A 20,940-nucleotide genomic window follows, 5' to 3' on the forward strand; every position below is an offset into this window, starting at 1 on the left:
TTTGCAAATCATTGAGTTAGAAGATCAGCTGCCATCATTAAACCATCTCTTTTACACAATAATTTTTTTTTTTTTTTTTTTTTGAGACGGAGTCTCGCTCTGTCGCCCAGGCTGGAGTGCAGTGGCCGGATCTCAGCTCACTGCAAGCTCCGCCTCCCGGGTTTACGCCATTCTCCTGACTCAGCCTCCCGAGTAGCTGGGACTACAGGCGCCCACCACCTCGCCCGGCTAGTTTTTTGTATTTTTTAGTAGAGACGGGGTTTCACTGTGTTAGCCAGGATGGTCTCGATCTCCTGACCTCGTGATCCACCCTTCTCGGCCTCCCAAAGTGCTGGGATTACAGGCTTGAGCCACCGCGCCCGGCCTACACAATAATTTTAAACACAATTTCAAACACAGATTTTAAATTCCTTCATGACAAAAGAACAATCCCAAACCGAGGTATGAGAAACCACAGACTAAACATATCTGTCTAGAATATTGATTTCACTTACAGATTTCTAGAGATATAAAACGTTACATACTTTCACTGGAAATTTTAGAACATTATGTTATTGTTATAATGCAAAAATATATTCTTTAATACAATGTATAATTCAGTGGAACTTTGAGGACAAAATATGATTTCTAAGAACCCTCTCTTCTTTTTCAGGGAGCATCTTTCATGTTGCTGCCCAGAAATGTGCAACACTGCTGCTTGCCCTGCACTTCCAGGTGTGTGCATATGTGTGGGTGTGTGTTGTGCGTGTGCATGCATGTGTGTGTATGCACGTACATGTTATTCTCTATGAGGATTGTTTTGTTTTGGTGGTGGGGGTAGAATATCCCTTGAGAAACACCGTTTTAGGCATTGTCAATTACTAATTCCTTATGTGAAATAACTTAGCAATTATGCTCCATGAAACTAGATGTAGGTTGAGGAGGCAGAAAAAAAAGAAAGTTGTAAGCAAGGGGGAAAAGTGAAGTAGGGGGGAACAACAAAGGCAGTTTAACATGGCATTTCAGACAAGGACGCTGTCCAAGGAAGGCAGGCAGGGGCCTGGGCACAAAGGGGAATCCAGTCCTGAACACACACCATTGCCTTCGAACTTACTTCAACTCCACTCTGTTCTCACATCTAGGTCACCCTGAACAGCTCCCAGGCTATGGGAAATTTCACAAGCTATGGCAGCTTGTGAATATAAAAGGAAACATATTATTTGCCAAGCAACAGCTTAGACAGTTTCCTTTTCTATTCCTTCAGGTAATAGCATCATAATCAAATTTTTTTCTTTCCTTGGGACTTCGCCACATTGGATGCCAACTCCCAAACTCCTCGTTGTGCCCCACTCATTAATCCTGGTTGCCAGAGTTCACTGAAAATCAAGGTGGGACCCCCTAGAACTAACATATCTGATGGGTCAAACTTTAAAGGCTCATTTCTCATATGCATTTCATCTATTACATAAAACCTCATGAGAACTAATAGTGTTGTAAATCTGTGGCCACCTCTGAATGAAATGACTCAAGAGTCAGAGAAGCCCACAGCAACAGTGACAAAGGTTTAATCTACAGAATCCCAATCCCATCCCCAGCGGGCTCTACCTGTTTGATGAACTCCGGGAAGCTGAGGATGGGCCCATTGTGGAAGACTGGATAATAAAAGACATAGGCCAGCATCCAGGGAAAGGAGTAGGAGGTCGATGCAGCAGGCAGCTGCTGCCAGCAGAGCTCCAGGCTGAAGCTGGTGTAGTAGAGGCAGCGAACAGTCAGCGTGAACTGCAGCAGGTAGTACTCGTTTTCTGTCTTGTACCACCTTCTCTACAAAATCAAAAGGAGAGAACCACCTCTGAGTGGCCAGCAGGGACATCGTCCAGTCCCATTGCAGGTGCTGGCCAGGAGGACCACCTTCATCTGAGAATCCTAGGGGGCTCTGGGAAGGCGACCTCTTTTTCAGGTAGAGCAGCTGTGCCATAAAGGGGAGTCGAGAACCAATGAACACCAGGTAAATCTCATTGGTAATCAAAGCAAGGCAGTTAATGAGCAGTAGGAAAAAGAATGTCTCTAATGTAAACTTAGCATTAGGACTGACACAACATAATGAAGGTTTTCCCAGATACGCATGTATCAGATACCCAGGGCATAAAGTGCAGATTAGCTACATCCAGTGGATACTCTGACAGCTTCTTCAACTATTCGGATAACAAAGAGGGGGCTTAAAATGTCCCATGGGATTTCTGTCTTCAATGTATTTTTCTTTTCTCTCTTTTGTTATCAGTTTGGCTCTACATTTAGTTGAGTAGCATCTGTCAAATAAGCTTTAAAGACAAATATTAAAAAATAAAAATTAAAAAAACAGTCCCTGCCCTCAATATGTTAAATTCTCATACAGGACATAAATGTGTAAACATGCAATTATAATACAGCATGAAACAAGAAATAACCTGTGCAAAAATATGCGTGGAACAAAAGATGAGAAGGAAATACAATAAAATGTTAATATCAGGGAATAAAATCATGAAGTATTTCTAATTTCTATATTTTTCTATATTTTCGATGTTTTCCAAAAATACATTCAGTGAGAAAAACTATTTATGGAAATACATAGAAGAAATATAACTTGGGTCAAAGGAGAAAGTAATTAATTTGATCCATCAGGGTCTCTTAAAGCTGTACACAGAAAAACCAACCACTGAACAGAGTTTCTACTTCTTGTACAAGACTTTAACAGCCACCAAGGGGAAAGAGGATAATCATATCAGGAGAACCACATGTGCAAAAGCATGGAAACCCAGCTAGTTTCTAATCATATGATCTCCTTCCTCAATGTTTTTCAAATCACTGTAAAACGTACAGAACAAATGAATATTTATTCACCTCCAACATCCATAACTGATGCTAACTGTCCCCAAAGAAATGATAAATGGAATTAGATTCTGTTTTTACACTTGCCAGGTCCCCAAAAAGTTAAGTATGAACTTGTTTTCATTTTTACTGTAAATCTGTTTTTAAGCACACTTGCTTAAATGGTTGCCTAGTTAATCACTCTGGGAAGTATCTTTTGTTAAAATGGAGTGATTATCTGATATACTCTCATAAGTCCAGATTTTGACATATGTGCTTAAAATATTAGCCCCACATCATTAATGAGAGTGAGAAAAATTAAGGTAGACTAAAAACAGCAAAAAACACTTCAACTTTCAAAATGCTACAATTTTCACAAAATCACTTAACATAGATTATCTTGTTTGACTATCAGAACAATCCCATGAGAAAGGAAGAGCATTTATTACTTCCATTTTCCAAATGACGAGATTGAGGCTCAGAGGCTAAATGACTGCTCCAGCTTCAGAGTAGGAAGAGATGGGGATTAGAAAAGACTAGAAACCAGGTCATCCATCTCACATTTCCCATCATGTTCCTTCCCATCACTGTGTCGATGCAGGGCACATGAGTGCTAAGTGCAGTCACCTGGATCAACGAATGAGTGACTGAATGAATGAACAAAAATATAGATACCACAGGAGTTCCAGTCCCACAGTGATTGAAGAAAGAATATCCAACACTGCCCAAGATTTTAAATGTGCCTATGGAGATCCTAGGGGGTTAGAGGAAGGGATAGGTGTGTGCAGTGTCCCCAAAGCTCTATGTGACACCTGGTCACTTACATGCTACTGTTTTATTGTGTCCCCGGTTTGTCAGAGCCAGCAGCTCTCAGAGCAGTATGTGATACTAAATGATCTGCTTTTTCTGTGGCCCTCTTTTATTACTTACCTTTAGAGACTGAGGTCTAAGCCGTACTTTGAAAGAGAATCAGGTGGACAGGGATGATGGGAAGGTTGGTTCCAATAGACAGTGTAAACATATGTAAACGTGTAAAGGGAAAGGTAAGCAGATTGGCCTGACTCAAAAAAACAGCTCCTGCCAGTTGGGCAGTGTTTGGGAACCGGGCTAGGAAGGAGAAGGTCGATGAAGGTGGGAAACATTAATGGTCCTGCCCTAGGCACATGACCCCCAGTGTTTTCCAAGCTGTGCATCTCTCAGGCTGGCTATTCTCAGAGTCGACTGACCCCGAAGGTGAAGGGCTCTGAAGCCGAGTGCCCAGGACCAGACCCTGGAGCTGGGGCCTTGGACTTGTGTTCTTCTTGCCATGCATTTCTACCTTAAAAGAAAGCTCCCACTTCTGGATGATTGAGAGTTCCACACAGACTCTCCCTTTTCTCCCCTGCAGCCACAGACCTTGGCAGCTCCAACTTGCACATGTAAAGGGTGTATTCAACAGACAAGTGAGAGAAGGAACCTCACAGTCTGAGTGGGCCTGAGATAGCCTGAGGGGCCTAAGCTTCATTTGCACAAGCAGGGCTAGGTTATTCCAGTTACCAAAGACAGAACCCGATAGTCCGGAGCTGTCCAGGAGATGCTAGCCACTGCCCAGGAGATGATCAGAGAACACACAACAGAAATCAGAAAATGCAGTGCAAGAAGAATTTGCTGATAGGTGCAATCGCCTCAGCAAACTCCTCAACTCGGAAGGCAGTCCCTCTGTCATCCACCATCCTCTGGGCCAAGTCTGATGTGCAATCATAAAATAAAAATGCACTGTTATTGTGACTAAGAAAAAAATAAAGCTAAAAGGTAAGTGCCTATAAAATAAGATTTTACTAATGCAAACAAAAGCTATAAAGAAGTGTGGTTTGAGCCCAGTGCTCTCCTCTATTAGCACAAACAACCGATAGGTGACTGAGTCTGTCAAAATGCCTCTGGGTTTACAAAAATGAAAGCTTGGTCTGTGCCCTTTGGAGACAACCCTTTGTTTTCACTATCTAAATTGAAAGAGCTTCCACTGGGTCACATGAGTAGATAGTAAATCTGTTCCTGACCAGGCACAATGGCTCATACCTGTAATCCCAGCACTTTGGGAGGCCAAGGTGGGCAGATCACATGAAGCCAGGAGTTTCAGGCCAGCCCGACCAACATGGTGAAACCCCGTCTCTACTAAAAATACAAAAATTAACTGGGTATGGTGGCAGGTACCTGTAGTCCCAGCTACTCGGTTGACTGAGGCATGAGAATCACTTGAACCCAGGAGGCGGAGGTTGCAGTGAGCCAAGATTGCGCCACTGCACTTCAGTCTGGGTGACAGAGCAAGACGCCATCTCAATAAATGAATAAATGGATCTGTTCAATCAACTAGGAAGAAGAAAAAGACCTAACTTACCACCACAGGGCCATTGTGGCCATCAGATGAGTTGAGTGATGTGCACATTCCCTATATATTGTAGGGCACTCTCCAGGTGATTTTCAGTAAATCATCTGTTTGTTTCTTCTCTCTTTGTTCCTGGCCCTCTGGCCCTGTGACATCTGGCACTCCACATGCCTACCCAAACTCTGAGAGATGGTACAGGGCTAGCCCTGGGCAATCTCACAGGGCTAAAACACAGCCAGGAATGACAGGACTGCAGAACGCACCACTAGGGTTCACATGTAGCAACCCCGTATGGCCACTATGGGGAGCCCCATCACAGTTCTACAATCATCTTGTCTGAAAACCAAGGTGTCTACTGGGATCAAGGCAAAGCCAAAGGGGCCTTCTCCGGATTCCCGATGGTAACAGGAAGACACTTACCTTAACTTCCTCCACACCCTGCAGCCTCAGTGTGGAGAGCAGGAGGAAAGTACAGAGCCACGACAGGAGCTGAGACCGGAACTGGGCCACGCAGAAAGAGATGGTGGTATGCAGCAAAACCATGGCCACACCAGGGGTCCCCAGCACACACCAGCAGGCCCAAATCCCATAGAGCATTAGAATCCAGGGTCTGTGCTGCAGACAGGGTGGGGTCCAACCAGAGAGAGACAGGGAGGGAGAGGAGAGGGAGGAAAAGAAAGAGAAGTGAGCTCATGGAATTGATATTGAAAGTTCTACCTGTAAGAGGATCACGTTTAATTACCCAATAAAGAAACTCTATTATCATTGCCCTGGGAATTTTGGTACAAAACAAACAAGATTGAGAGGGACTTTCCACATTAACCCCCAGAGTCCCATCAGCTCCACCCAGAAGCAAGTAACCACTCTCCTGCCTTCAACCAAAGCCACCCAGACCCCTGGGACACACAACAATAAGATATTGGATTGACTTTTCAACAGACACAATGGAAGCCAGAAGACAGCTGGAAAACTGCCAAATGGACCACATCCTACATACACCATCCTTCAGAAGTGAAGGCGAGAGGAAGTATTAGTACACATTTCTAGGAAGACTTCTTAAGAAATCTGGATCATCCAAACCACAAAAGACTTTCCAAAGTCTAAGCCAGAAATTTTTAATATGTAGGGATTTTTCCATTTTTGATTTTTTGCATATTGATTAGTCAAATTTATGTCATAGAAAAATTGCATCTTACCTGCTTTATGAGCTACTGAGGACTTTGCATCATCTACCTGATTGATACATTTATTCCCATTTTAGGAGAATCACAGATTTTTATCTAATCATCAAGTAATTTATAGTTATCACATTGAATAAGTAGATGAATTAACATATCTTTGCTTCATGATATAACTTTGGTCAGATCTGATGGGGAAATCCTTATTTAAAAACTATAATGTTTTAACTTTGAGACGCAAGATATCATTGTGGTTCAATGATTCAAGCTTTGAAGTCTAACTGCCTAAATTCAAATGCTTGTGTCTCATAACTACATGTGTAACCTGAGGTAAATGACTCCATCTCTGTGGATTAATTTCTTCATATATAAAACTGTAATATCCCAGCACTTTGGGAGGCCAAGACAGGCGCATCACTTGAGGTCAGGAGTTTGAGACCAGCCTGACCAACATGGCATAAACCCCATCTCTACTAAAAATACAAAAATTAGCCAGGTGTGGTAGGTGACTGCAATCCCAACTACCCAGGAGGCTGAGGCAGGAGAATCCCTGGAACCCGGTAGGCGGAGGTTGCTGTGAGCTGAGATCGCACCATTGCACTCCAGCCTAGGCAACAGAGCAAGACTCCATCTCAAGAACAAAACAAAACAAAACTGGAATAATAACAGTATCTCCTTCATGGGGTGTATACACAGGAAGGACTCTACAAATACAGTTGTTATTTCCATAGGGAAATGTGATGTCTCATAGGTATGCATTTTAAAATGTGGATCCCAGGAACACACCGAACTGAAAAGTGAGAAGTGCCTGAATTTAAGTCTTCTTGTGGAGCCAAAGACTTTTCAGGGCAAGACAGGTGTGGAGTGTAAATTGCAAATCCCATGCTTTGATGCTAACACTTTCAAAATATTGCCTACCTACTATTCTTTCCCAAACCTATACTCTAGTTCAAGAGAGAACATTTTAAATATGAGACTAGGTCAGCCATTTTTAAGTTCCAGGAAAACCAGGGAAATGTGAAGTTCAGTTTTACTATTTTTCCATCCTACTACCCACAGAAAACAGCCACATAAATTTGCTTCAAACCCTCACCTCTGGGCAGAGTCCAATTATAAGGAATACGTCGCCAAAGACTATTTGAAGAAGTAGTTTTAACAAATGAAAAAAAGAGGTTCTTTTCCAACATGACCTACAGCATTTACCAATGGAATTCTTTTTCGTGCATGTGTGGCTACATACATAGACACAGTTATGTTTTTATTAAGTGCTATTTGATCCCTTTGGAAAAAGCCTGTTTGCTAGGATTCATCTGGGAACTTACCACAGTCTGAAGCCGCTTCAACTTGGAAAATGCTGTAAGAACCTTCAGGAAATACTTCACAGTGCTGTGCATACCCCATTTACTGGAGAGACTCTATGATGAATTTAACAGTGGTCTCCAAAGCCACCTTGAGGCAGACAAATTGGTCCCATATTCATCCCCCACTGTTTCCCTACTGCCAAACAGTACAGGCAGATGACACTTAATACTGGTCTAAGACATCACAGGACACGCTCTCACATGAGCCTCATGTTCTCTACCCATCTTAGTATTACGCACTGATTCTCCCCAGGTACAAGCAACTCTACTATATACATTCATGATGCACAGGCCATGAAAAGATGTGAATAACGCAAAAAGAATCACCTACACAAAACTGTTGTATAGATTAGAATCCCACTACAATGTTGATTTTCATACTTTGTCTATAAAAATGCCATTGGAATGAATCCTATCCCCAAAACACCATTAAAATCCTACAAGAGGAGAATCGCTTGAACCTGGGAGGCAGAGGTTACAGTGAGCCAAGATCGCGCCATTGCACTCTAGCCTGGGAGACAAGAGTGAAACTCCATCTCAAAATAAGTAACAAAGAAGTAAATAAAATCCTGCTAGAGCAGAACCAGCCTCCCATGCCTTGCAATCCAACTGGCGTCATGGCAGGGCAGTCCCCATTATAGATGTAGCCCTTAGGGCACAGCTGCCCGACCACGATCCTTCCCATGCACGTACCTAGATCTCAAGCACTATGAAGAGGGTTCCAGGATTAACGGGTGACATGGCCCAGCAGGGTGAGCAGCAGCATGGACAGCCTGCTCCTCTGGGCAGCAGAAGAGCTTTTTCTAAGCATTTCAAAGGCCAGTTTCATAAGCAAAAGCCTAAGGCTAGCCCTGTCCCATCCATCTCTACTCCAAATGTGTGTATGTGTTTATCGACCTTTTTTCTCTCTTAAGTAAAAATGCTTAACTATCAGTATTAAGCCTCTGACATCTGACATCAACCAGGCTAGAATTTTTTTTAACTTTTCAAAAATAAAAAAATAAAATGTGTTGCATTTTGTTCCAAAACAACACTTCTGACTCATCACTAGAAAGGCTTTCAGATTTTTTTTCCAAGTTCTCAAGGTAATAAGAGCAGACATACAAGATTTGGTCATACACATACTGTACGTCAAACTCAAGTTTAAAAACACACCTAAACACCAAAATAGCCCAATTCATTTAAATTACAAGATTCAAATCATGAATATGATTGGGAATTACTTGTTACTTGAAAGAAGACACAAAGAATCACATTGATCACATCAAGTGTATAAGTAAAACATGGCCTTAATGTTGGATTGTGATGTTTCTGATTTATAAATTTAGATTCCAATTGCATACAACTTTTATATAATGTTCTCAGATTTTTATTGAGATAGTTGTATTCACATATACGTACAAGAGACATCCCTTGTACACTTTACCCAGTTTCTTCCTATGGCACATTGTTTAAAACCACAAATATCACAACCAGGATATTGATGTTGCTGCAATGCACCAAACTTATTCAGATTTTCCTAGTTTCACTCGTATTCATTTATGTGTGTGTTTAGTTCTATACAATTTTATCACATGTATAGGTTTGGTAACTACCACAGCAAAAATGCAGAACAGCTCCATCACCACAAGGATTCCTCATATTGCCATTTTATACCACATTCACCTCCTTCCCACTCCCCTGATCGCCCCCATCCCTAATCCTGACAACCAATAACCTCTTCTCCATTTCAAAGATTGGCTTTTTTCACTCAGCGTAATTTCCTGCAGATTCCTTCAAGTTGCTGTATCAATGGTTTCCTCCTTTTCATCGCTGAGTAGTGTTCCATGATGTGGATATACCACAGCTTGTTAGCCATTTACCTACTGGAGGCTGTCTAGGCTGTTTCCATTTTGGGGCTATTACAAATAAAACTTATGCAAACATACATACATAGATTTTTGTGTAAAAATAAGTTTTCATTTCTCTGGGATAAATGCCCAAGATCACACTTGCTGGGGTGCAAGGTAGTTGCATATTTAGTTCTATAATAAACTATAAAACATTTTCCAGCATGGCTGTAGCATTATACTTTCCTGCCAGCAATGCATGTGTGATCCAGTTTATTCACATCTTTGCCAGCATTTGGTGCTGTTACTATGTTCTATCTGAGCCATTCTGGTAAGTGTGTAATGACATCTCGTTGTGGTTCTAATTTGAATTTATCATGCTCTTTTAAAAGGTATCAAAGCATGAGTGACCTGAAGCTTGAGATGGGTTTGCTGGAGCACAGGATGACAGCCCCACTGGAACCACTCTGACCCTCCCTTAATGCTCTTTATTCCAGGTTCTTCCATTTCTAATAGAAGATGAAACAGAAAGCAGGGGAAGAGGGAAAATGTTTAAAAATCTGATGAAAAATAAGAAAGTATACTCTATTTATGTAGCAGTGGAGACAAAGCCAGACTGAGAACACTATGGCCTCTCTGATGAGACATAGATCTTACTAACCCTGATAGACTTAAGCAGGCATCCTTCCCCTCTGCTCCCTGGGTCTGAACCACTCTCAAAATGGGGTCTGACTCTACTTGATAGTCTCCTTTAACAGGCTAAACTCCTGCTTTGTTTGGATTACAGTAATGTGAGCCCAGAATCTAGCACAGTGCCCAGCATATATCAAGTGTTTCATAACTACTGGATGGAAGGACGGAGAGAATAGTTGCATGGATGGATAGCTGGGTAGACGGATATGCTTTCCCAAGTCTTGGGATTTAATCTTGTGATCATGAATAAGAAGAAACAAGAAAATAGTACTAAAATGTGGGCTTTGGAACCCACTAAAGTGAAAACCTACTGTCTTTCTCTACTTGTCCTACTTAACCCGTTATAAACAAAGGCTGTTTTGCCAATGCGGGTAGAATGGAAGAGACATTTCACATCTCACCGCCTATTACCTGTTTGCCACTCACAGCATCTCTTAACTGTACTTCTGTTGGGGGAAATCTCCAATAGTTAACAACTGATGGGGCACAGGTACCAATCCAGGAAAGTGGATACCTGCTATAGAGCCTTCTATCCCTCACCCCAGCAGAGTCTCCCGGGAGAATAACCAGTTGAGCTGGCACAGCTCCAAGGATGGAATCAGTGACCCTAAGAAAAGACTACAGATTTGCTCTTTCTTTTGAAATCCATACTCTTAAAACCTTCTTCATAAGGAGTCAAGAAAAACTGCCAGACAATGCCCCTTCTCACACCATCTGTTTCTACTTCAGCTCATTCTGTGCCAAGGGTGCCAAGTGATAATAGGATGTGCCTGAGTGGGTTCCCTCCTTAGAGTTTACCTCTGCAGGGAGGAATGAAAGTGTACAGCCTTGGTCAGAATTCCTGTTGGCAACATTATCAGATGTCCCTGCCTGTTAATTCTTTTTGCACATCTGCCAAGAAACCACTTAATGGGAGCATTATTTGGGAAATAAGAATGGGAATCAATCAATATTCTTATGTATGACATAATTTATTACGTACTACATAACCAATAGCAGCTCTACTGAAATATATATGTCTTATATATACATATATATTTATATACAATCTCCCCAAACAGAAAGATACAACCCACCCATCCCAGAGTCTGAAAAACTGCATTCTAGCCTGCTTTTTCCTGGGAGTAAAGGCCAGCAGGCCCCTGTGAAAGGAATTTCATCCCTCCTTAAACATGCATTGATGGAGGTAGAAAGGGGCTGATTCCAGGAGAACCATTAGCACATGGTATTTCTATTCGGTGCATGGATTTGGGAATGTCCTGGAAAAAAGCCCTGCTCCCTGCAGCCTTCCAGAGGTTGGTTAACTCATCTCACTCAGCACCATGGGTCAGGCTTCTCAGCCCTTTTCATATCTTGCGCCTGATGAGCTCAGCCCATCAGCCAATAGCTAATGATGTGGGTTCTCCCCATCAGAGGCACAGTGAGAACCCAGCTGTGTGGTTAGCAACAGCACCCACCCTCAGCCCTACACCAGGCCAGTCTTCTCAAAAAGTTCACACGGGGGTATTTTTTGGTTCTGAGGGCAGAGGACACAATGTCTCAGGTGGTGGTGAGGCCACTGTTGGCATTCATGAAAGAAGGCAACTGTCTGACCCACGACATCCAATCCAATCATAACAAACACACAGCCAAAGCTCAGAGCCGTGATTCAGCCTTCCCTCCAGGGCCACTGGCTCCTGATGAAGTCTCACCAAAACCCAAAGAGAGAGCCTTATCCAGGGAAAGGGTGTTTAACTGAGCCAAGGAACTCAGTGGAAAGTTTTATTTCTTACCATGGCAAAAAAAAAAAAAAAAAAAAAAAAAAAAAAAAAAAAGATAGATCATGCTTTTGAAAATAAAAATAACCTGCCACCTCTCCATGGGAGGAGGTGCAGCGAGCCAAGGAAGAGACAAGATTAGATATTAGATAAAGGAGAAGGCTAGAATATTTCAGGGCTTAAGGCTATAGCAGCAAGAATTGCTAAAGCCTGTCCCTGCATAGTATTGCCTATAGTTTAGGATGCCTCAGAGAATGGGGAGGAAAAAAAAAAAAAAAGGACAACTGCAGCCTAAATCTTCCACCCTGAATAAGTACCAAAAACAACAACCCGAATTAAGGCCATCTGGAACACTTAGTCCAGGTGGTGAAAGCAGAGAGCTAATGAGGCCAACGTTGTGGTTCATACTTATGTAAGGGCCAAGGAAACTCAGACAAAGAAAGCACTGTGCCCCAGCCACAGGCCGAACCCGGCCCACCAGCTGTCTCACAAATCAAACCTGCGGTCGCCCAGAGGATGAGAGAGGCACATACAGAGGGAGATGACTCAGTGCTCACTCTGCCTCATTCCAAGAAAAATGCAAAAGAACACCTCCTACGGACATTGGTGTGCTCTGCAGAGAAAAAGACTAGTCCACCTGTCCAGCCCTGCCTGGTAACAAGATGCAAGAAGCTGAAACAAGTGAACTCCATTTCCTTCAAGCCACAGCTCAAAAGCCACCTTCTCGGAGGCCTGCCCTGACACCAGAATGGCAGGTGAGGCCCACATCTTCTCCCACCATAGCATGCCCAGCCAACCACATCAGGTACAGAACAGTGAGCAGTATTTGCTTTCCTAACTTCCCACTCAACTGTGACTCCCCAAGAGAAGGGGCTGTGTTTCTTAATCTTTTCCCCCAGGACCCAAGACAAGCTTGAAAAGACCATCAGCATGGGAACATTGCTACGGATGCTAGACACGACCTACGCCCTTGAGGATTTTGGAATCTCAAGATGGTCACCTCCATTCTTGAATACCATAAACTGCTCTCAGGAGCAAATGCCAGCAGATGACAGTAGCAGACACCATCTATTGGGCTGTCCTCATGTGCAAGCATAACCTTGAAAAACATTTGCTTATCAGACCCTCTCCACAACTCCACGAAGCCAGCAGTGCCATCCCGCTTGCACAACTGTGGAAACAGCCTTAGAGATATTCAGGAACTTGCTTAAGGTTACACAGCTTGAGAGTGGCAATGCAGGGATTGACCCTAGTGCTCTTAACCACACCAAATACTGCCTCCCACAAGAGGAGGAGCAAGAACTCAAAGGTTCAAGCAAATTAAAAGAAGGGACATCTATATCCTAATATAGCTAGATTTCTGATAGTGTCAGGTGCAAAACAGGAGCTGAACGTGGAGGAGGTTTGGAAAGAGGGAGGGGCATCTAATCAGGAACAGGTAATTAATCTCAATCATGCGTTCTCAACAAGGTTGTATCTCCTTCAAACGAGGTGGGGTGGGGCAGATTTTGTAGGCTAGACCTAAGGATAAAATGGAAATTAAAATTAGTGATGACTGGGCATGGTGGCTCACACCCGTAATCCCAGCACTTCGTAAAGCAGAGGTGGGAGGATCGCTTGAAGCTAGGAGTTTGAGACCGGCAAGACTCCATCTCTATTGTTTTTTAATAATTTAACATTTGTAGAATATTAGTATTATATTTTGTCTCAGTTTTAGGTTACTTGTTGCTGGGGGCAAGAAAATCTTACTCCTTATGCATAAAGCACAGACATACGTACAGTAAATAAAGAGATATATACAGGATATATGTAGTACTCAAATTTCACAGAGGAGGAGAGATGATCAGGAAAAAAATTATCTAGAAAGGTGCCTCAGGGACAATACTGAAAAAAATTTAAGAAACACTGATCTACAGGAAGCAAACAGGAGGAACAAGAACAAGGGTTAGAGGCAAAGGAGACCCATCAGAGGAGGCCATGTGGGTCTGGATGCGCATGGCCCAGAGACATCAGGGGGACAGACGAAAACACAGTGTCCCCAGGACAACTCTACCTTTCCTTCTGCCCATCATTTCATTCTTCCATGTGTTCAGTTAAAAATATACGAAATATCTGGCCAGGTGCAGTAGCTCATGCCTGTAATCCCAGCACTTTGGGAGGGTGAAATGGGAGGATCACTTGAGGCCAGGAGTTCAAGACCAGTCTGGGCAAAATAGCGAGATCTCGTCTCTACAAAAAGTTTTTAAAATTAGCCAGGTGTGGTGTCACAGCCTGTAGTCCAATCTACGCAGGAGCTGAGGAAGGAGGATTGCTTAATCCCAGGAGTTCGAGGTTACAGTGAGCCATGATTACACCACTGCACTCCAGCCTGGGTAGCACAATGAGATCCTGTCTGTAAGGAAAAAAAAATCACACAGTGCTGGTGGCTGTAGGGTAGGCCCTCCTTTGGCTTTACTATATAATGTGTTACTAAGTAGTTATACCAATATATATTCAACACCCTTTCTGGATCAGTTCAGGCAGCTAACGCTGATATCATCAGGGGATTTTTGTTTTGTTTTTGCCAAACTAGAAAGCATAAAATGATATCTTATTGTAGTTTTAAGATGCATTTGTTTGATTACTAATGAATTTAACATTATTTCATATGTTTATTGGTCATTTATGTTTCCTCTTCTACAAATTCCTCTTCATATCTTATACCATTTTTCTATTGAGTGATTGTCTTTTATACGAAATTTCTTTATTCCATATGCCAAGCCTTTGTCAGTTTGCAAATTACTTCTCCACTAGTGACTTGCCTTTCCACTTTTCTATTGTGTCACTGGATAAAAAGTTTTCCATTTTAATGTAAATTTATTAGTGTTTTCCTCTATAATTTGCACTTTTTGTATCTTGTATAAAAAAAGCTCTCTGTGCCAGCATCAATATTCTATGTCATATTTTCTAAAAGTTTAATACTTTTGATTTTCATTTTAACTCCTTAATTCATATAGAAAATTATTATGAGGAAACCATATGTATACTTTCTAGTTTGACAAAAGTAGATCTTGTTTTTATTGCTTTTCAACTTAATTTCCATAATTACTTATTAATCCATAATTAAAAGTCAAAAAAATAGATATTGCTGTAAATGTGATAAAAAGGGAACACTTTCACACTACAGGTAGAAGTGTAAATTAGTACAACCACTATAGAAAACAGTATGGGAATTCCTTAAGGAACTAAAAGTAGAACTACCATTTGATCCAGCAATCCCACTACTGTGTATCTACCCAAAGGAAAAGAAGTCCTTATATGAAAAAGGCACACGCACCTGCATGTTTATAGCAGCACAATTTGCAATTGCAAAGATATGGAACCAATCTAAGTGCCCATCAACCAATGAGTGGATAAAGAAAATGTGGTATATATACCATGGAATACTACTCAGTCATAAAGAGGAAAGAAATAATGTCTTTTGCAGCAGCTTGGTTGGAGCTGGAGGCCATTGTTCTAAGTGAAGTAAGTCAGGAATGGAAAACCAAATATCATATGTTCTCATTTATAAGGAGGAGCTAAGCTATGAAGACCCAAAGGCATAAGAATGTATAATGGACTTTGGGGCTTCGGAGGGAAAGGTTGTGGGGGTGAGGAATAAAAGACTACATATTGGCTACAGTATACACTGCTTGGGTGACAGGTACACTAAAATTTCATAAATCACCACTGAAGAATCTATCCATGTAACCAAAAACCACCTGTACTCCAAAAACTATTGAAATAAAAAAAATGAAAAAAATCTCCCCACAATAATAGACCTATCTATCTTTATGTTTATGAACACTTTTTGTTGTATATATTTTGAAGCAAATAAACTCAGAGTTTTAATATCTTCCTAACAAGAAATGAACTCTTTGTTATTCAACAGCAGCCCTCTGTCACCAGTAATGCTCTTTGCCGCTATTAATAAAACTGCACCAGCAGTTTGTCAGAGGGAGAGGGGGTTTAATATTTGCCTGGAATATCTTTTCATACTTTTACTTTCAAATTCTATATCCTTCTGTTTTAAGGATATCCAGCTAAGAAAAGCCTCTCTGAGCTCCGTTTTGGTTTTTGTTTTCCTTTCTTTCTTTCTTTCTTTTTTTCATCTAGTCTGACAATCTTCATCTTTTTTGAGAATCCACTTATGTTGATTGTAATGACTGACATATTTAAACTTATTTTAACCATTTCTTTTATGCTGTCTCTTTGTCCCACTTTTCCCTGTTTCATCTTTACTTTTAAGGATGAAATGTCTAACAAATGAAGTTCATCCTATTGTAAAGGGATTTAAAAAACTGATACTATATTATTGATCCTAGCTTGCAGAGGACAACTGCTAGGTTTTGAATGCTTGTCCCCTCCAAAACTGGTGCTGAAATTTAATCCCCAGTGTGGCAATATTGTGAGGTACAGCCTTTAAGAAGCAACTGGATCATGAGGGCTCTGCCTTCATTAATGGATTAATTCATTCATAGGTTGTATTAGTCTGTTTACACACTGCTATAAAGAACTACCTGAGACTGGGTAACTTACGAAGAAGAGGTTTAATTAACTCACACTTCCACAGACTTAGCAGGAAGCATGACTGGAATGCCTTAGGAAACCTACAATCATGGCGGAAGGCAAAGGGGAAGCAAGCACATCTTACCACAGCAGAGCAGAAGAGAGAATGAGCAAAGCGGGGAGTGCTAGACTTTCAAACAACCAGATCTCATACGAACTCTATCATGAGAACAGTAAGGGGGAAGTCTGCCCCCATGATTCAGTCACCTCCCACCAGGCTCCTCCTCCAAGATGTGGGGATTACAATTTGACATGAGATTTGGGTAGGGACACAGAGCCAAACCATGTCATGAATTAATGAGTTACCATGGGAGGGGGACTGGCAGCTTTATAAGAAGAGGAAAAGATACCTGAGCTATCATGCTCACCACCTGATCTCCTGCATGGCCTCAGGACTATAGAGACGCCAGCAAGAAGGCCCTCACTAGATGTGGCTCCTCAACCTTGGACTTCCCAGCCTCCATAACTGTGTAAATTCCTTTTCTTCATAAATTACTAAATAAGTTCATTTTCTTATAAAATTACTCAGTTTTATGTATTCTAAGCAACAAAAATTCACTAAGACCATAAATGAAGATGCAGTGAAAACCTTTGCTCAGGTTAGAAAGCTAATCAGTGACCAAACTAAGGACCAAACATGAGTAATACAATGTCCAGCACTCCTCCACTACACAATTAACTTAGTACAATCCTCGAAGTACATCATCGTCCCCTCACAGAGGTAAAGAAAAACCAGTATGAAGCTATTCATTTTACATATAGGAAAACTAAGACTTATGGTAATAAGTCATTTACACATGGGTGGGAAAACTTTGTTACAAATTAAAATGTTAAATTTCCAGAAATTTTGAATTCTTGGGGGAAAAAACTAAACAGAAATTTGTGGGAGAAAAGAAACCATTAATGAGGGCTGAGGTAGATATATTTATTACTAGCTTAGGAACAAAAAAATTATTATTAGGTCTGCTCACAAAGTTATATGAAATTTTAAAATATATTCAGATCTGACAACATCTAATATTTTGGATTTTGCCAGTTCAGCAGCCACTTGAGTACAAAAAAAAAATCAATATCATATTTAAGAGGAAGTTAATATGCTGTTGAGATTTCCTATCTTCCAGGGTTAGAAGCAATGCCCAGGAAGCACCAATTTTCAGGAAAGAGTCAGAAACTGGCTCAAGGTAGGTGCACGTCTCTAACCACAGGGCATCCTGTTTCTGTATCTCACTTTCCGGTCTCAATCTCCAGAGGTTTCTGTTTCTCTTCTACTTCAGTTTTATCACCTCCGGGAACCTCTGAGAATCAAAACATTTTTCCTAGGTTGACTTCTAAATCAGGTTTTGGTTGTGTCTTGTTTTCACTCAGTAAATTTCCAAGCACAGATTTTTTCCTCCATCAGGAATCTATAGCAAGCAAGAAGCATTTATCAGAGGCCTCTGGGCAACACCCTGGCCCCCAGGTGACAGAAAGATCCCCCTGGCAGTATACCAGGTCCCTTGCTAGCTAGACCTGTGAAGAGGGTCTCAATCCTGCCTCATATAAAAGTAGTTTTCAAATAATCACTTTGAAGAATCTTTCGTTATCTAAGCCAGACCAAGGCAAGAGCAAAATGCTACTGGACTTCCCATCTAAAACAGCGACAGCAGCATAAACTACTTGACATTAAAATTATTCCCACTTCTTAAGTAAATCATCAACTTTCTTCTGAATTTGAACTCGTCTAGATTCTCAACAACAGGCAACTTTTTGATAAATTGATCGGAAGTGATCTTAAAGACCACCACCACCCTCCATGGTTAGTTTTACTCTACAACCTTTATATTCAATGTCTGAAAATAAGTTGGAGAAAGTAAGTGCAGGATATGAACTATGAACTTTTATCTTAAATGTTATATTGATCGTTAACAACTTTATCATTTTTTCCAGGCTCCCAATGCTAATATTCATGTCTTCTGATTCCTAGCTTGGACTCTTTCTTTACAAGAAGCAAAGGAAAAACACACTTAAAAGGTAACAACACAAATAATCATACCTTTCTTGCCAGCAGTGTGGCCATTTGAGACACTACCATGTGGCCAAGGAGAAGCCACACCAGCCACTGCTTCCCCCATTCCATCCAGAAGCTCCACTCAAAGTCAGTCGCATCCTAAATAGGACAAAATAGGAGTTTATCAGAGGGATTTCAGTGCACGTCTGAGTCAGAATACAAACTCCAGTTAATAAAACTGGAAAGAAGGTCAGTGTGAGTCCAAACTCTGTAAACAGGATTTACACACTTCTAGCCTTTCCCCGTCCACCTGTACACTCCCCTCCAGCTTGCTATTAGTTAATGGCAAAAACTGCAATTACTTTTGCACCAACCTAACAGAATCATTGCTATTGCCATTCCCCAAATGCACCTTGGACTTTCTACAACTCAGTGTCTTTGGTATAGCTGATCTCCCAGGACCCTCTATAGTATAGATACTATTATTATTTCCATTTTGCAAAAGATGAAACAGAGACTTAAAGAACTCGATTCATTTACCCAAGGTCACAGGGATAGCACAAGTAATGAATTGAGGCTATCCCAGTTTAGACAACTAGATGTTTTCACTAAGGAGAGAAATGTAAATTAGACGCTAATAAAATGGCTTAAAGTCAGTCATTCTGAGTCTTGTTACCATTTACAGACAGAATAATTTGTCAGATAAATTAACTAATTTCATATAAATGTATAATAAAGGAATGAAAGGTACACTTCTCTTCCCCCCAAGAAGCTCTGTGTCCATGTAGCATTCTGTGTCTGCATCGGTACCAGGTTCCACATGTATGAAGCTCCCCAGCAAGAGTAGGTAGAAACCTCTGAAAAGAGTGGACATGTGGATGCTTAGGAACCAGCACCTCAAAGTCATAGCCTCAGGAGCCCCAGAAAGGACCACGGAGGCCAAGAGGAGCGTGGAGAGATGCACACAGGATGGTGGGGGATTTGAGGTCTTAGAATTTTCTAACCAAAACGTGTGCCTGGAAAAGGACTCCTGCAATGACTACTGATATTGAACCCCTCACCAATCTCTACAAGTGGAACTTGAAGTCTCTCTTAATTGGATTTGAAGAAAAGTGTGATTTTTTTGGTGTACCTAAGATTGTGGGGTAATGTCATACCAGTTACACACAAATAAAACTTTTTTTGCAGAAGGTAAGATACACATAAAATTAATCTTGATTCATAACAGACTATGAGTGCAAGGTAGCTAAGACTGGAGGCTTGGTTTGGGTCCAGAGCTCAGGTCCACTCACACTTGCTGTGATGACCTTGAACATGATTCTTAACCTTTCTGTTCTGTTTCTTCATATGACAATAGTACTTACCTTACAGGGATTTTTGAGGCTTAAATACGAGCATATGTATATTAAAAGTTTATAACAGCACACAGTACTCACTAAACAGCAGTACCCACTACTCACTGCTAGACCCATGTGCTTCCCATCCCTTGTAAACCACCAGCCAACACTGTATCATGCTTTACTTTGTGCCACTCATTTAAAAAAAGTTTTCCCATTTCTTCAAATAAGGAAATACAATACTGTGCATTCTCAAATTACACATGCTCTCCACACCCCAGATCCTCATACATGATCTGCTCATAACACCCCGTCCCCTGCTGGAAATCATGTACCTAGTTGAATTGTTTCCATTTAGAGATGACTACACCAGAGTCTGGGACACGCCCACCAACAAACAGCCAGACAGCACAGCAGAGAACGCAAAGCTTTAACCTGGCTCCTGATCCCTGATCCACAGTTTATTCCCCCATCTAGAGATTTCCAAGTTAGCTAAGAGTCAATTAACTAAATAAAGGTAAACAAGGTCAAAGGTCATGTGATGAGGCCATGTTAGTAAAATACCACTTTTATAACAGGGATATAGCCAAAAAGACACTGAAAGCCGAGACTTTTTTTTTAACACAAACTCAAAAAAGAAAAAACAACATTTGAGCTTTTTAAATATAACATTTTTGAACACTTAGAATTACATTTAGAATTCATGACCCCAAGCTTACCTATGCCTCAAAACTTCTCCAAGTTTAATTTTTTAGGGGAAAAAAGGATATAATATGACAAAACATCTAAGACTTTCTGTTCCACCAGAAAGTCCAGGACTCCTGAAAACTCTGCTGGTAAAATCCCATCAACAAAAATTACGCATGGCCTTTCACCGCTAATTATTACAAAAAACATTCATTTAAAGGAAATAAAAATGTCTCTCTCATGTCTATTCTTCCCCATTTAAAAAAGTTACCTAAGGGAAATGACCACCCAGAAAAGCTGGGCCAGTGAAAAGGTCAAGATGATGTTTAATGATTTGGG

At 41.2% G+C, this 20,940-nt stretch overlaps 1 protein-coding gene across 3 annotated transcripts in view; it reads right to left on the bottom strand.

Annotated features, from left to right (window-relative positions):
* HHAT (hedgehog acyltransferase) overlaps positions 1–20,940 on the bottom strand; it is a 377,292-nt gene that overhangs the window by 295,279 nt on the left and 61,073 nt on the right. For all 3 annotated transcript variants that reach the window (XR_004058941.1, XM_030936771.1, XM_030936770.1), the window contains 3 exons: positions 18,623–18,736; positions 5,606–5,800; positions 1,585–1,800 (listed from right to left, as the gene is read on the bottom strand). Coding sequence is in view for 2 of the 3 variants with exons in the window: in XM_030936771.1 (XP_030792631.1) it covers positions 1,585–1,800; positions 5,606–5,800; positions 18,623–18,736 (525 nt within the window). In the remaining variant the exon portion in view is untranslated. The remainder of the gene's footprint in view (positions 1–1,584; positions 1,801–5,605; positions 5,801–18,622; positions 18,737–20,940) is intronic.

Source organism: Rhinopithecus roxellana, chromosome 8, assembly GCF_007565055.1.
Source record: "Rhinopithecus roxellana isolate Shanxi Qingling chromosome 8, ASM756505v1, whole genome shotgun sequence".
NCBI lineage: Eukaryota > Metazoa > Chordata > Mammalia > Primates > Cercopithecidae > Rhinopithecus > Rhinopithecus roxellana.